General features: G+C 45.3%; 2 protein-coding genes across 3 annotated transcripts; one reads left to right on the top strand and one right to left on the bottom strand.

The window, feature by feature from the left end:
• Positions 1–5,866: 5,866 nt before the first annotated feature.
• dlx4a (distal-less homeobox 4a) lies at positions 5,867–10,479 on the top strand. The gene is made up of 3 exons (XM_028986467.1): positions 5,867–6,273; positions 7,118–7,311; positions 9,872–10,479. The coding sequence occupies exons 1-3, from the start codon at positions 5,958–5,960 to the stop codon at positions 10,121–10,123; spliced, it is 762 nt and encodes a 253-aa protein (XP_028842300.1). The 5' UTR covers positions 5,867–5,957; the 3' UTR covers positions 10,124–10,479.
• Positions 10,480–12,524: 2,045 nt separating this feature from the next.
• Positions 12,525–13,988, bottom strand: LOC114794724 (homeobox protein DLX-2-like). Of its 2 annotated transcripts, none has more exons than XM_028987466.1 (2): positions 13,599–13,988; positions 12,525–13,304 (listed from the first exon to the last, which is right to left on the bottom strand). In XM_028987466.1, the coding sequence occupies exons 1-2, from the start codon at positions 13,774–13,776 to the stop codon at positions 12,928–12,930; spliced, it is 555 nt and encodes a 184-aa protein (XP_028843299.1). In that variant the 5' UTR covers positions 13,777–13,988; the 3' UTR covers positions 12,525–12,927. The 2 variants fall into 2 exon arrangements, with proteins under 2 accessions (XP_028843299.1, XP_028843298.1); XM_028987465.1 differs by having other exon boundaries at positions 12,525–13,307.
• Between the last annotated feature and the right edge of the window lie 11 nt (positions 13,989–13,999).

Below are 13,999 nucleotides of genomic sequence, written 5' to 3' on the forward strand. Positions count from 1 at the left end.
GAGAGCGAGTGTGTGTGTGTGTGTGTGTGTGTGTGTGTGTTTTCAATTCTTTAGGACCCTGGTGAAAACTCTTGTGCTTTTTACATTAAGCTTCCGTCCTTGTGTGCCGCTGTGATTCAGACCCTGTGAACATGGGCAGAACAAGGGAGAGATGAGTCGGGACACCAAAGGCGGACAAATTGTTCAAATTAGCTAAACCTTTCAGTGGTTTTAGAGTTATATGAATATTAATCATGATTAAAGAAAGCAACTGTCTACATTACGGCCACAGCAATGCAGCAGGCATAGGAACAGAAGATCATGTTGTTCTGTCTCAACATCATTAACCTGTAATATTATTCCTGTGCTTGGGGTGACACTTGGCACATGTCATTAAGACTTGACCCTCCAGCATTAATATCACTGATTTGCCGCAGCACTGGCAAACAGAAGCATTGCTTGTGCTGTGCGCTGCTTTTCTTTTGATATGGATTTTTTTTCCTGACAGCAGCAGCCTCAAGGGCCTCTGTGTGCAGGTTTGAAGTCACCACTGCAGGGCTCATCGCCACAGCGCCCACATATAAAAATATATACATTTTTCAATTTGGAACAATTATTCGTATCTATGAAACGGTATTGTGGTATATCTGTGCCACATTTATTGGCTCATCACAATTCAGTTTCCCCTTTTTGCCATGACGTTCATGACTCTCTGGGACATTGTCAGACCTTCAGAACATAAATGATTGATGACAGTGGTTCAGTCAAGGACATAATAGGATTGACACAGCTGCGGTGTGTATGTGTGTGCAAGTGTGGGTGTGTGTGGGTGTCGGTGAGTGTAGCACGGCTATAGGGTACCCAAAGGCACACAGGGGGGCTGGAGGATTAGGTTTTGAGCACCTGTAAGTCACAAGGACTGGCCCTCCCCTCTGGCACAGGTGGAGGGGGAAGGTTGGCCTGCTTTCTGTCAGCTCTGATCTCGGCATATTCTCCCATGGACCCAACACCCTCTTTCTGCCCGGGGGGCTGCTGCTGCAGCCATTTCTTAACAGCGGATTTGGGCTAATTGGTCAGAAGAGGGCAGTTAAATTCCTAACTTGCGTTATTGGTGTGGGGTTACAGAAAACGGCGTGTGTGTATTCTCATGTGGGCAAAAGCAATTGTTCCTCAAATCTAGAAATTAACCACAAAATGCTTAATAGGGCTGTTACGCGGAAATAAACAAAAGGAAACACTAAATGTACACTACATGTCAAATGTTCAGGCACGCCTGTTCAGTAGAGGCTACGGGGAATGCGGAGACCAAGTAATTCTGGAGAAACATTTCGGTTTTCCTGTGAAAAACACCTCACTTTACCTTCATGACGGGTATGTAGACTGGGAACTCTTTCACCATCGAACTGTGCTGTCCCATTGTGTACCATTAAAGCTGATCAGTCATTTGTAGTTTTGAGTCTTCGGTTTTATCATAAAAATAGTAACATTTTGAAGTTTCGGTTGGTTTAAAAAAAAAAAATGATTGTGTCCAATGTGCACCAAAACACAGCCACAACAGAATATTCATACTGGTTCATGCCTGTGTGGTTTTGGGGACCAATTTTCCATGGCCAAACATTGACCTCACACAGCCCTGCAAGGTGTGGGCCACCATCCACTTCTTGTGCTCCCAGTTGCATTCGCCCTCCTGTCCCTCCGGGCACGAGGCAGGCCTGCCGAAGCCTGCTCCCACACGGCAGCTCCCGCACGGGGCTGGGGAGGCCGGGAGAGAGGGTGGGAGAGCAGGAACGCCCCAGCTCTGTTCAGAGTGCCAGCGGGGCTGGAGAGGGAGCCTTTTGAAGTGGAGACAAACCATCCGTTCGCCAAAACGCTGGAGCCGATTCCTCCTCTCGGCGGGGTGAACCTTTTACTACTGTACAACACACACACACACACACACACACACACACACACACACTCTCATGAACACATTCTGAAACTCACAATAGGAACACTTGCTGGAATACATTCTGACACAAAGATTACTATTCACACCCAGAGACCAGCCTTCAAAACCGCCCACACGTTCCTGGATGTTGGCACAGACTGAAAAACACAAACACATCACTAAACTGTACTTTATCGTCCGTATCGTTCCTACATCCTCTAAAACTGTCGGCAGAACGTGTGAAGCATGCACAGGCCGAACTGCCGTGAATAACATGTTGACGCACGAGACGGGCGAAAGAGATGAAATTGACAAAATTACAACATGAATCATGTAAAAAAAAAAAAAAATTCCACCCGGGCGCACGCACGAGTACACGCCCGCCCTCTACCGCTGCAAGACACTGAGCGTGTTAACAAGGCAGGCGTGCCAAAGGGCCTGCAGCGAGTTCATAAGATCGTCCGCCGCCTTCAGCTGCCTGTATGCTGTCTCCTTTTTAAACGTTATCATTTTCAGTGAATGCACTTTGTATTGAATTCCGAGTGTACCCGCCATGAGAAAGGACTCGTCCCAAACCCACATTCAAGTCAGGAATTATTGATGGGAACTGTGTCACTCCTTCACTCCTGGGCAAGGCTGAGGGATACACTTTTTTTTTTTTTTTAATTACTGATTGTGAAGAGCTTTAATTGTCCTGGCGTGTCTCTCGTGCCTCTCTCCTTAATGGGATTTGCATGCAGATGAGGTCCCGGGTTCATGAGGTCAAACTCCAACTGGAGCCCCATAGCTTCAGACACGCAGCTTCACTTTCATATCGGTCCCTTTGGTCACCATAATTGGCAGTAGCAACGATTAAATGTTGATTACCAGCACAACTATAATCTCTGGGGGATGAAATCTTTTCAGGTTTTTTTTGTTTGTTTGTTTTGTCTATGAGTGAAACTGTCCACGTTCAACTAAAACCCGCTTTGTTTAACAGCGTCATTGTCTGAATAAATTGTTACTATCACCAAACATAACGTGACAGTACGTTTTTTACACTAAGTCACGCCAGAATGCATGAAAAAGTAAAGAAATGATACGTCTTGGTTCTTGTCTCAGCCTTTTCCCTCCTGACTAAGTATTGAACTGGTTCATTTCTGCATTAGAACTTATTTAAATGGTCTTAAATAAACCCACATGGCCTATCAGTGGAAACGATCCCGTAGGAGAGTCTCGTGGAGGCAGGTGCCGCATGAAAATTACGCGCCATTAGGAATCCTTTCAAATGTAATGGGCCCGTAATAAACCTCGAATGCTTTTACAGAGTCTCAGCCGAGGAATTTCTACCCACTCCGCCAGGGTTTTACCACGCAGGCACGATCCAGCGAAACAAATAAATAAGTAAACCACATACGCTCGCTTTTTGCGTTTTTTTATTTTTATTTTCATGAGCCTGAACCTGTCTCTGGGCGTGACTCAGTCCGGTACCGGGTGGTGGTGGGCCACCTTGGTGACAGGCCCCATAGAAAATCTTCAAAGCAGCTCCCTTCACCCTGTAAGGGCCCAAGGTGTGACGCAGCTAATTGAGTTGAGGTAAACTGCTTCTGTAAAAAAAAAAAAAAAAAAACGGCAACGCTGACTTTTAAGGTCTTCGGTTGCATCCAGCGCCCTATGGCAAGGCAAAGATCAAAAGAACCTCTCTGGAGCCTTTTCACGTGTTTCAAATAGCTTAAATATATAAAGGAGAATTCAAAGCTTCACACCTCTTGGACTCGGACATGGAGTTTTTGTTTCTGGGTTTGTAGGTGATGAAGAAATGCGATTCCCCGTGTGCCACGAATCAGAAATGTCGGCCCTGTTGCTGAAAATAAACAGAATACGGAGGGACGTGGTCCGCAGGCCCTGTTAGTGAAGAGTACAGCCCCGCTGCACCTATAAACACCTATAAACACACACACACACACACACACACACGCAGGAGGAGTGGGAGAGCAGACGCCGTGCAGTCTAGTCTTAGTTGAGGAGTATTGTTATTAACTCTTCTCCCCTGAGTGTGAAGGAAAACCACAGACGGGTCCGGCGCTCGCACCGTGACTCCAGGGACCGCCTTTGTTGTGCTCTGTAATGCGCTGCTAATTACAAGCTTGGAGAGAGTCTCCCTGCTGCAGGTCCCACGTCTTCCTTCTGTCTCCTTACAGCTCTCTTTCACACACACACACACACACACACACATACATATATACACACATTTCAGCCGTTAAAATCGCCTTCGCCAACCTCCTTTTTCCAGACTAATTTTGTGTGAAATTTTCTTGTATCCATTCATTTCATAATTCAGGCAACGCTCAAATGAATGATCATCAGCCCTGTAATAGTTCTATCTGCTGTTATTAATACATATATTAACATTTAATAAGGGCATAATTACCACAACTTCAACAATAACCGCAGTTCTGACTGTGTCTGCTTTTATCGGCGAGGACGGGCAGTCTCCTGCCAAGGCAGGCACACGGGTTCAGAGGTCACCACCCTGACCTCTCGCGCGAGTTGAATGCGTGTGAGAGGGCGTGTCCCGACGGTTACTGAGGAATGCTGGCGCGAGATGAAGGCGCGGGCGCGCGCACGTCACGCCGCGGCGGGAAACCTGCAGGAACGCGCCGGTCCGTCTGTCCGTCTTTCCTACACCCACATTCTGACGCTATAAAGCATCAAGGAATACATTCATATAAATATTCATATATTCGATCAGTGTGTGTGTGTGTGTGTGTGTGTGCATATGTTAATTAAACAGAAATATTGCCCGCGCACCGATCGATTAACGCAAACTGCTCCGCCATATAATAACATTATTAGGTTTATATAATTATATATCATGACTGTATTAATTAATTTTTTTCGTCGTTTGTTCAACAGCTCGTTCTCGGATGACGACTGTGTCAACTGTGCCTAATTTATTGGCCAGATGAGGCCAACTGAGAGCCTTTAACGCTTTCGGTCTGCGTTCTGAAAAAAAAAACGCGGTAAATTAGTGGTGGTTCGTCGGGATCGGTTACCGCCCGCGACTTTCTGCGGGGTCTAATATTTCACACCTATGGGGGACTGTCACCCGACAGCAGGACATCGTGGCCCGATTCAGGCGGAGGGCTGATTTATCGTGCAGGCCCGGTCTGGAGCTCAAAAACACTGAAATGGAATAAAAAATACAATCAAAACCAAAAAAATACTCGCTATTTGCATCTAACTATTAAGTGAATTCATCTTATTCTGAAAATGATTTCTTGTTAACTGGCCCTTCGTCGCCAGTCAGAGAAACACACAGACACACACTCGTCCTGTTAAAAAACATTTAAAAGACACGACACCTCTCAACATTTCAAATGTTTCGTTCATCCCACAATTTTCATTTTGAGGGCGCGCAGCCGCGACTTTTGTCACCGAAAGATTTTCCAAAACCATATAGAACAATTGTCATATTTCTGCGCTTTGGTCCTGTTTTCTGAGAGGCGACCGCAAGTGACACATGATCATTATTTTGTGTGTTACAGGTACATTAAATTAGAAGACAAAAACAGTGCGGAAAAAATAGAATGACTTATTATTACTATATACATATATAGTATAAAGAAGTAATAATAAAATAATAGCGATGTGATTATTATAACCATTATTATTTGTTCTTCTTGTTATTATGATTCTTTTTGTTAATTTGATCGTTTTTGATTATTTGACGATTTATTAAAACTCATTTTGTAAAAAATAAAACCGAGGTCTCCAGAAGGTTCTGGACACCTGAAGAATCGAATCTGCAATCTGCCGCTGGTGATCGGCGGTGATCGGTCCGGCCCTCTGATCAGCGCGGAACGTTGTTTACGACCGAGAGGGCCGGGCCTCAACCAATCAGAGGCCGCGTACGCACGTGCCCGCGCCCGCCGAGCCACGCCCACCGCGGGGCTTCGAAACGTCCAGAGAAGATCTGCAGCTCCTCAGAGCTCATGGCCGGAGTCCGGTCCGCGTCGCGCGTCTCCGTTCGTCTCGGATCTCGGGCTGATGGGCCGATCATGACCCAATAATGACTATGAGTTCGATGTCGGACAGTTTGGTGGCCTCGGACCCCTCCAAATCCGCCTTCCTGGAGTTCAGCCACGGCTATCCAGCCCACCAGCAGCACTCGCCTGGCCTGTCCCACGGACACTACCCCGTCCACGGGCTGCACCCGGCCGGACCCGCGCAGCACGACGCCCCCTTCTCCCCCGCAGCGTCTTCCTACGGCCGCACCCTCGGGTACCCGTACCCACCCGTGAGCGCCCACCACCCCAGCGCCTACCTTCCGTACCAGCACGGCGGCCACAGCAGCGCACTGGGACACTCCAGGATAGACGAGTCCGGTGAGTGACCCCCCCCCACGTCCACGCCTTTATTTCACCTTTCATATGCACATTAAAAGTAGCCAAATGTTCATAGTATGTGTTCCTGCGATTACGAACATTATGTAAAAGATTATTATTATTATTTATAAACTACGAAACATATTACGCAAACCCTTTATAGTAATAATAATGTCCTATTATAATAATTATTCGGTGCGTTATGAGCTCCTCGTTGACGTTACTCGGCCCTCCGGCTGCCCGCAAGCCGGAACCTTCGAGAAAATCCGTCGTTTTATTAAACCATCTCCTTCTTTTCACGTCCCGGCTGCAATATTACCAACACTGCTAACCAGGCACAGAGAGAAATACGACTAAAAAAACCCGGCTCTGTCATCACAGTCATATTTATAATCGTATTAATAGCACCAGAAGATTTGCGTACATAATCGTTTAAAGATGTATGACATTACGAATGGTATTAAAATGTGCTTTTTTATTATTTTCTTTAGCTATACACGAAAATCATCCATCTAATATAGAACATTAATATGTCACGTACTCTACCACAATCAAGCAGCTAAACAAATAAATATTAATAATAACAACAAAAACCATTATCACACTCACCTGCGCGATCATGATCATAATTATAATCGTAACACTATGTTTGCAAAAATCTTACTTACATAATTGTTTAAAGATATGTGACATTAAGATAGTTATAGGTTTTTCAAAATATGTTTCAGTTAATAGATTCCCTGCCTAATTCAAAATGTTATAATTATATCTGCTAATTTATTATTGTACATTTTCGTAGCTGCATAGACATTATATGGTGATTATAGTGATCATTTTTATTCAGATCAGGAGAAAGCAGCGGTCATCGAAAATGGAGAAATTCGCCTGAACGGGAAAGGAAAGAAGATCCGCAAGCCGCGCACCATCTACTCCAGTTTACAGCTGCAGGCCCTGAACCAGCGCTTCCAGCAGACCCAGTACCTCGCCCTGCCCGAGCGCGCCGACCTGGCCGCCAAGCTGGGCCTGACCCAGACCCAGGTAGGGGTCTCCTGCACCCCTCACCGGCCCCTGTGGTTCATTCCAGTTATTATTATTATTATTACTATGGTCCATTATTATCATCATGTGGCTGCTGCGTTTGTGGTTTGTAGGAATAATTTGCTTGGGTGCATAAGCGATGCACAGAATGTTGGGTAAAATTCGAACAACAGTAACGTGACTGATATGATTTAAAAAAAAATTTATTACTGAGGTGGTTTGTGGACTCGGCCCCAGCAATCAGGGAAATCCCACCTCTCCTGTAATGAGTTCACAGCGAGCCCATCTTTACAAGCTCTGCTCACCAGTCTTATTGCTATGCTGATGTTCAGGTTAATTGAAGCCCTAATCTCGTGCCCTCTGACCTCTGCCGGTTAATGGAGGGGACACCGTTTTTTTTTGGCCTGGCAGTAAAAATGAATACGGTTGGTTTGCAAACAGTCGGGAATTCAGATGGAAACACGTTCCTCTGGTTTGTCTTATTTAAATGAATGAATAAATTGAAATGGATGTGACATCTAGAGTAATGTCAGAATTTGTCCGAGAAATTCCTCTATTCGTTCAGTATCTATAATGTGCAATGCTTAGTCTTTTTTTTTCTCGCACTAAACCTTTTTTTATTTTCTATGCACATATAAGACAAGTCAGGAAAATGTGAGATTAATTCTCGTTTCCTAGATCACAATTCCTGCATTTAATGACAGCAGGCCTCGGAAATTGTAATATTCAGCATGAAATGTTCACGTATTACGGCCATTTTTGTAACTCCTAAATTGTCCATCGCGTGCAACGTTTGCTCGTGTTTAGAAATGTGACGTGCAGGAAGAAGGTCTGAGGTGTTCGAAATCAGTGCAGCTCCATCACAGCGGAGGCCTTTTTTTTTTTTGGCTGAAATTTAATGACGATTTACAAACCAAGTAATATAAGAATAAAAGAAGAGACTGCGCTCCTTGACATGATCCACACCCATAAATCTGCCACCGTTACGTGTACGTTGAATTATGCTGTTCCACAAAGCAACCTTTTTAACGTAAAAACCCGAAGTAAAGCAAAGCCCACCACGAGCAGCGAGGTAGTGGCGGACCGAGCAGCAGCTACAGTCCATTATTCGTCCCCGTCACCTGCATGGGGACCCATTTCTTCACGATTGACCTCTTGGCTTCTGTAGACCATCACAGCGACAGGACCAAACACGTACTTCCGGTCGGCCAAAGTCGCAGACTCTGCCTGTTCAGTACGACCGACAAATCCATCATGTTTCCTAACCGCCGCGTGGCCAGATGGTGATCACGCACCCGTCCGTTTTCTGTAACGCGCACCCTTCTGCATTCTGCGTTTTTCATCACGTTAGGGGAGCCTGGACCCTCGAGGAAACGGCTTCCATTCCGCAGTTTCTCCTTTTCCAAACGCCGTTCGACACGCGATCCCAGTGCCCCCCAGTAGAAGCGTGGGCTGTGGTTCGGGTGGCAGAGCCAGACACCAACGCTGAGCTGAACAGGTGGCACACGGCCGTTGTTTTTGGTTTAATGATGTAATTACCCGACATCTCGGACCGACAGGAACACCGTGCAGGTTTTACTCTGACAAGTCCGTGCGAAGCGCAGACTTTCTGCAGCAGGCCCACGCTGTTATAGGCCACTTATAGGGACCGTGTTATAAACCTGTAAGAAGGCGTTTATTGATTTTCCACTGAGATCGTGGGAGTTATCGTATTCTCTGAACGATGTGGCGTGATGATCCTCGCCTGCCCTGATGGCTGATGGGGACGGAACAATAAGTCGTTTTCTGATATTTATTATTGTGCAGATTCTCCTTGTGCCACCTGCACAAGTTCAAAGGTTTTTTCTCAGACGCATTTTTTTTAATTAAAACGTTATTATCAGACAACGGACGTAACAAGGATGGCATCAGCCTCCACGCCACATCTGAGCCGGAGCCCTTGGAACGCGTGACTGTAATTACCGTTCATTAGTGTGGATTTTACAACTCTGTGGGTGCTGCGGCTCTGTAACTATTCTGTCAATGGCAAATCAAAATATCTCTCGGCTGACCCCCATCGGCCTTGTCTCAGAGAAGAAAAGATTTTTTTTTTCTGCGCGTGCCAAGACCGCAATGCACTGGTCTGTCATCTTGTTTACGGCACATTTTCCCCCGTAAAGCCACCCAGGCGCCCCTTTGTTTTTCGCGAATATTGGCTCTATGGACTGTTTGCAGTTCTGCGGCACCAGCGGTCCTGTAATGGCGATTCAGTCTTTTTTTAACCCTGATTTTTTTTTTTTACTAAAAATGTCTATAAACCAAAGAATAAAAGTGGGTTTTGTATAATAGCTCAATTTCAATTCTCCAGTCCCAACTGCACTTGCAATTATGCCATCAAAAATCCCTAGATGACAAGTTGTGATTCTCTGTGAGGATTATTTTCCCAGGAATTGTAAATCCAGGATTCTATTTGTGTATGGTGTGATTGAACTGTTTTGTGGAAAAAAATCAATGTTTTATGCGCAAAGTAAATAGATTTGCACCTCAATGATCCATCACCAAACCCCTTTCTGTGCCGCAGGTGAAGATATGGTTCCAGAACAAGCGTTCGAAATACAAGAAGATCATGAAGCACGGCCCGGGTGGAGCTGAGGGAGATCCCCTCCACACCGCTCCATCCGCGAACCCCTGTTCACCAGGAATGCCACCTCTGTGGGATGTTTCCATGACTAACAAAGGCGCTCCCATGCACTCTGGCGGATATATGAACTCCTTTGGCCACTGGTACCCCGGCCACCACCAGGACTCGATGGCCAGGACTCAGATGATGTGACGGGGGCCACCACGGTCCTTCACGACAGCGTGATTCACAGATTTCGGTCGCAAGACTCCCCTTAAAATGTGGATATAGACCTTTAAAAAAAAAACACTCACAGGAATGTTTTCAACGTGAAGGCTGTAAACATTTTTGATGTTGCTGAATTTGCTTCATGAAGGGTTTTGTGTGTGTGTGTGTGTGTGTGTGTGTGTGTGCATGTGTGTATGTGTGTGATCTAAATGAATTTTCCCCACTCAAGCAGATGTTTAATTGACTTTAATAGGACAGATGGAGCTTGCGTTTAGCATCCAGCTGCCGCCGATGTGGATTTTTTGTGTGATTTTTAAATAAATTACAGACGTTTGACTGTCCTCAATGTTTTTGACAGAATTGACTTTTATTTAAATGGCTTTCTCCTGTCATTCTTCATACAAATCTTTTTTGCAATACAAATGCCTAGATTAGTAGAATCATATGATTCATTAGAGTCTCAGTTGAAGTGCAAAAAAACACAAATAATTGCTTATATGAAATGCAGTCATATTGGTGAAATTATTAATTATTATTATATAACTAGAAATATTTTTATTCTAAGAAGTTTTAATTATAACAATGAAACTGTATTCTTCAGGGATTTTAGATTTTAGAATCTGTTTTTGTGAAATGCAGTCAGCATCTCCGGCACAAGCTCATGTAGCACGCCGTGCATGTGAAAGATTAGGCAGTGCCGCAAATGTCACCAAAGTATAAAGATGGGGTCAGATCTATTACTTGGCGAACATCTGTACAAGCAGCAAGGTGCTATTTTAAGAAAACCCAACGCTTTTTGAAATGGGCACATCAATTTAAGGTCAGATGGGGTCATGGTTGTGAAATGGAGCTTTCACTCAGACAGTATAATTACTGGCAATTTCCAGACTACAAATGTCTATTTTACTATGAAGCGGGCCAGCGTCGAAGTCCGCAGTAAATCATCCTGATATTACGCGATGTATGTATGCCAAATTTCACTTAAGGCCCTTCCACAGGTAAGTAAAATATATTCTGGATAGTTCACAATTCCAATTTTAACTTTCATGTTAGCATGCAAATATCCAAAATTTTCCAATATAATATCTGTTGTTTGTACAAAACAGTCCTTTTAAAACTAATTTAATTAAAGACATTACTGAATGCATTGAATAATTGTACTACTAATATGTTTTTTTGTAATAAACGGGGACGAAACGCATGCCTTGGGATTTATTTACTGCATGAAATATGTTTCATTGAAGTGTAGTTACATGCATATTTGGACGTAACTAATGTTTAAATTTTTGGGGGGGAATTTCAAATGGCACAACATATATGCCACAAGTAAAACAATGCTGAATCAGTACTAGATTTTTTATTCTGTGACCTGTGTACTGAGCTCAGCTCCAAACAGCGTCCTGTGTCCCTCCTGACAGGCCCACTGCCTTCATGGCAAGCCAGGACTGTTAAATATAACCCCCAGTTCCCTCGTCAGCCAGATGCTAACGACTGATCGGGGCGAATGTCCATTCCTCCTGGGTCAAGGGGTCGTCCAGGGGCCAAGCGCGGCGGCCCAGCTGCTGGGAATACCGCATGCGTCGTTCTCTTGCCCGTACAGAAATGACTGTGGCGATTGACCGCCTTGGCTCGGGAGAAACTTTATATGCCCCGCAGGCTTTTGAAGGGGCTCCATGCAGCTGGTGGCCGCGCCGCTTCCCAGCCACCCTCCAGCTAACCCTGATTTAAAGCCATGTGCAGCGCTGCCACCCGGGTCCGTGACACGATTTGACATGATGTTTGGACAGGCTAAGACCAAGAGAACTTGCTAACATGTGGAGAGGCTTTGTCTTCCCTTTATGATATCCTAGAGTTCCCCGCAACTGGCCATAACTAATAGTCTCTTGACAGGTGCCATCGCCGTGGTGACAGACACCGCGGTGCAGGGGGACGGCGGCCCACACATGTAGCAAACTTACAAGATGGCACAAAGGCGAGCAAGCAGCCCATCCATGCTTGGTAACGATAATATATAGAGAAGAATGCACTTTGCACTATAATAATGATGATACAAAAGTTCATTTTTTTTATTTCATAAAGTACAATACAATGAATGCAATTGATTTATTAGCAAAAGTGCACATCAGAGGAACAGAGGAATCTTCTTTTTAATTTCCAATTACTGACTGAAGTCTACGCAGGTCAATAAGGCAGATGTGACAATATAAAAAAAATATTCACGTGATGTTTTCAGTTTGAGGATTAATACTGAAATACTGCGCTTTTACTGCTGAATGACAAGAGCAAAATTGGTAAAAAAAAAACAAAAAAAAACCCTGAAATTGGATTTTGAAATAAAATACATATATATGACAAGAGCAAAAAGTTGGGAATGTTTAGAGTTATATATAGAGATATTTCCCCCAAAATTTTGCTCTTCACATTCATTCATATATATGAGAATTTTGTCTGAATTTCCCCCACTCAAAGAAAAAAAAGAAGAAGCTTCTGAGTGGGATGAGAAATACGCAAAAACTGGTGGTGAAACAAAATGTTCTCCATTTCAATATTTCACGGTTAATCATGAAGCGACACTTTTTAGGATCAAAATGTGCATGTTTCCACTGATTATTCTGAGGCGTCCTTTAATATCAGTGACAAGCAATTTTGTGACCCTGATTCAGCCAATATCAACACATGGGACTACGGGAAGAGCAAAAAGCACCCACCATTCACCCACCATTCAACAGACACGTAAAAAGTTCTAAAAATCCATCTACAAAATTGTCCTCGGGGTGACCAGCGCGGCGTCAGTAGACGTTCTGCGGCGGAGCCATGTGGCACACGTGGGACCCGCGGTGAAGCCAGTGCTGGCCGTGACCCGTGGCGAAGGTGGGCTGCTGGGGCGGGTGGCGCGGCTGAGCCCACGTCGCGGGGGACGGCGGCGAGTCCCCGCCGCTCCGGCCCAGCTTCTTGAACTTGGAGCGCCGGTTCTGGAACCAGATCTTCACCTGCGTCTGCGTGAGTCCCAGCCGCGCCGCCAGCTCGGCGCGCTCCGGCAGCGCCAGGTACTGCGCCTCGTGGAAGCGCCGCTGCAGCGTGGACAGCTGGTGGGTGGAGTAGATGGTGCGCGGCTTCCGCGCCTTCCTCGCCTTCCCGCCGGCCGTCCGGACCTCGGGCCGCGCTTCTTCTGTCGATAATAAACGGACTTTAAATGAGGCTTCATATATTTGGCGGAATTAATTAAAAAAGTTGTTGTAATATTTTTTTTATTATGCCCAATTCAGATAATAGAAAAAATAAACCCGCCGTCCTGAAATATTTTTGGTGTATAACTGAAGATTTACAAACGAATTTTTTCAATATTTAATCACAACTGCAGCAAGAACATTTTATAGTTGGGAAATATATAAGTATAGTCGTTGTTATTAATAAATAACTTTGTTTAATTCTGTTCATTTCTGTACACAGACTGCGTTACCTTGGTACGTGGCGTGGGGATAGTGGGACTCCCCCGCGGCCGGGCTGTACTGCTGGTACCGGTACGGGTTAACGGGTTGCGAGTAGGACTGGTAGTACTCCCGGTGTCCGTAGTAACTCCCGTCGCCCTCCCACTCCTGTCCGGTCCCGGGGGGGATTTCCACAGACACGGCGTTCATCCTCTTTTTTTTTTTACAGTCCCCTACCTGAACCACGCGACGGGTCCGAAACGAAGACGGTCCACGAGCGCAGCGGGAGCGCGCGTTGGCGTTCTGGGCTCCGATTGGTCAGCCTCCAGTTCGAGAGGAGAGCGCTCACAAATCGACCAAATCTACTTCGAACGACGACATTAGTCCCTACGTCGACTGGAGAACATGCTGCGTGTCCTCAACACACGCGAAT

Source organism: Denticeps clupeoides, chromosome 7 (assembly GCF_900700375.1).
Source record: "Denticeps clupeoides chromosome 7, fDenClu1.1, whole genome shotgun sequence".
Taxonomy (NCBI): domain Eukaryota; kingdom Metazoa; phylum Chordata; class Actinopteri; order Clupeiformes; family Denticipitidae; genus Denticeps; species Denticeps clupeoides.

Coding starts and splice junctions, on each gene's coding strand:
- dlx4a (XM_028986467.1), top strand. CDS start 5,958: ATGACTATGAGTTCGATGTCGGACAGTTTGGTGGCCTCGGACCCCTCC. Junction 6,274..7,117: donor CTCCAGGATAGACGAGTCCG/GTGAGTGACCCC, acceptor ATTTTTATTCAG/ATCAGGAGAAAGCAGCGGTC. Junction 7,312..9,871: donor TGGGCCTGACCCAGACCCAG/GTAGGGGTCTCC, acceptor TCTGTGCCGCAG/GTGAAGATATGGTTCCAGAA.
- LOC114794724 (XM_028987465.1), bottom strand. CDS start 13,776: ATGAACGCCGTGTCTGTGGAAATCCCCCCCGGGACCGGACAGGAGTGG. Junction 13,308..13,598: donor TCCCCACGCCACGTACCAAG/GTAACGCAGTCT, acceptor TATTATCGACAG/AAGAAGCGCGGCCCGAGGTC.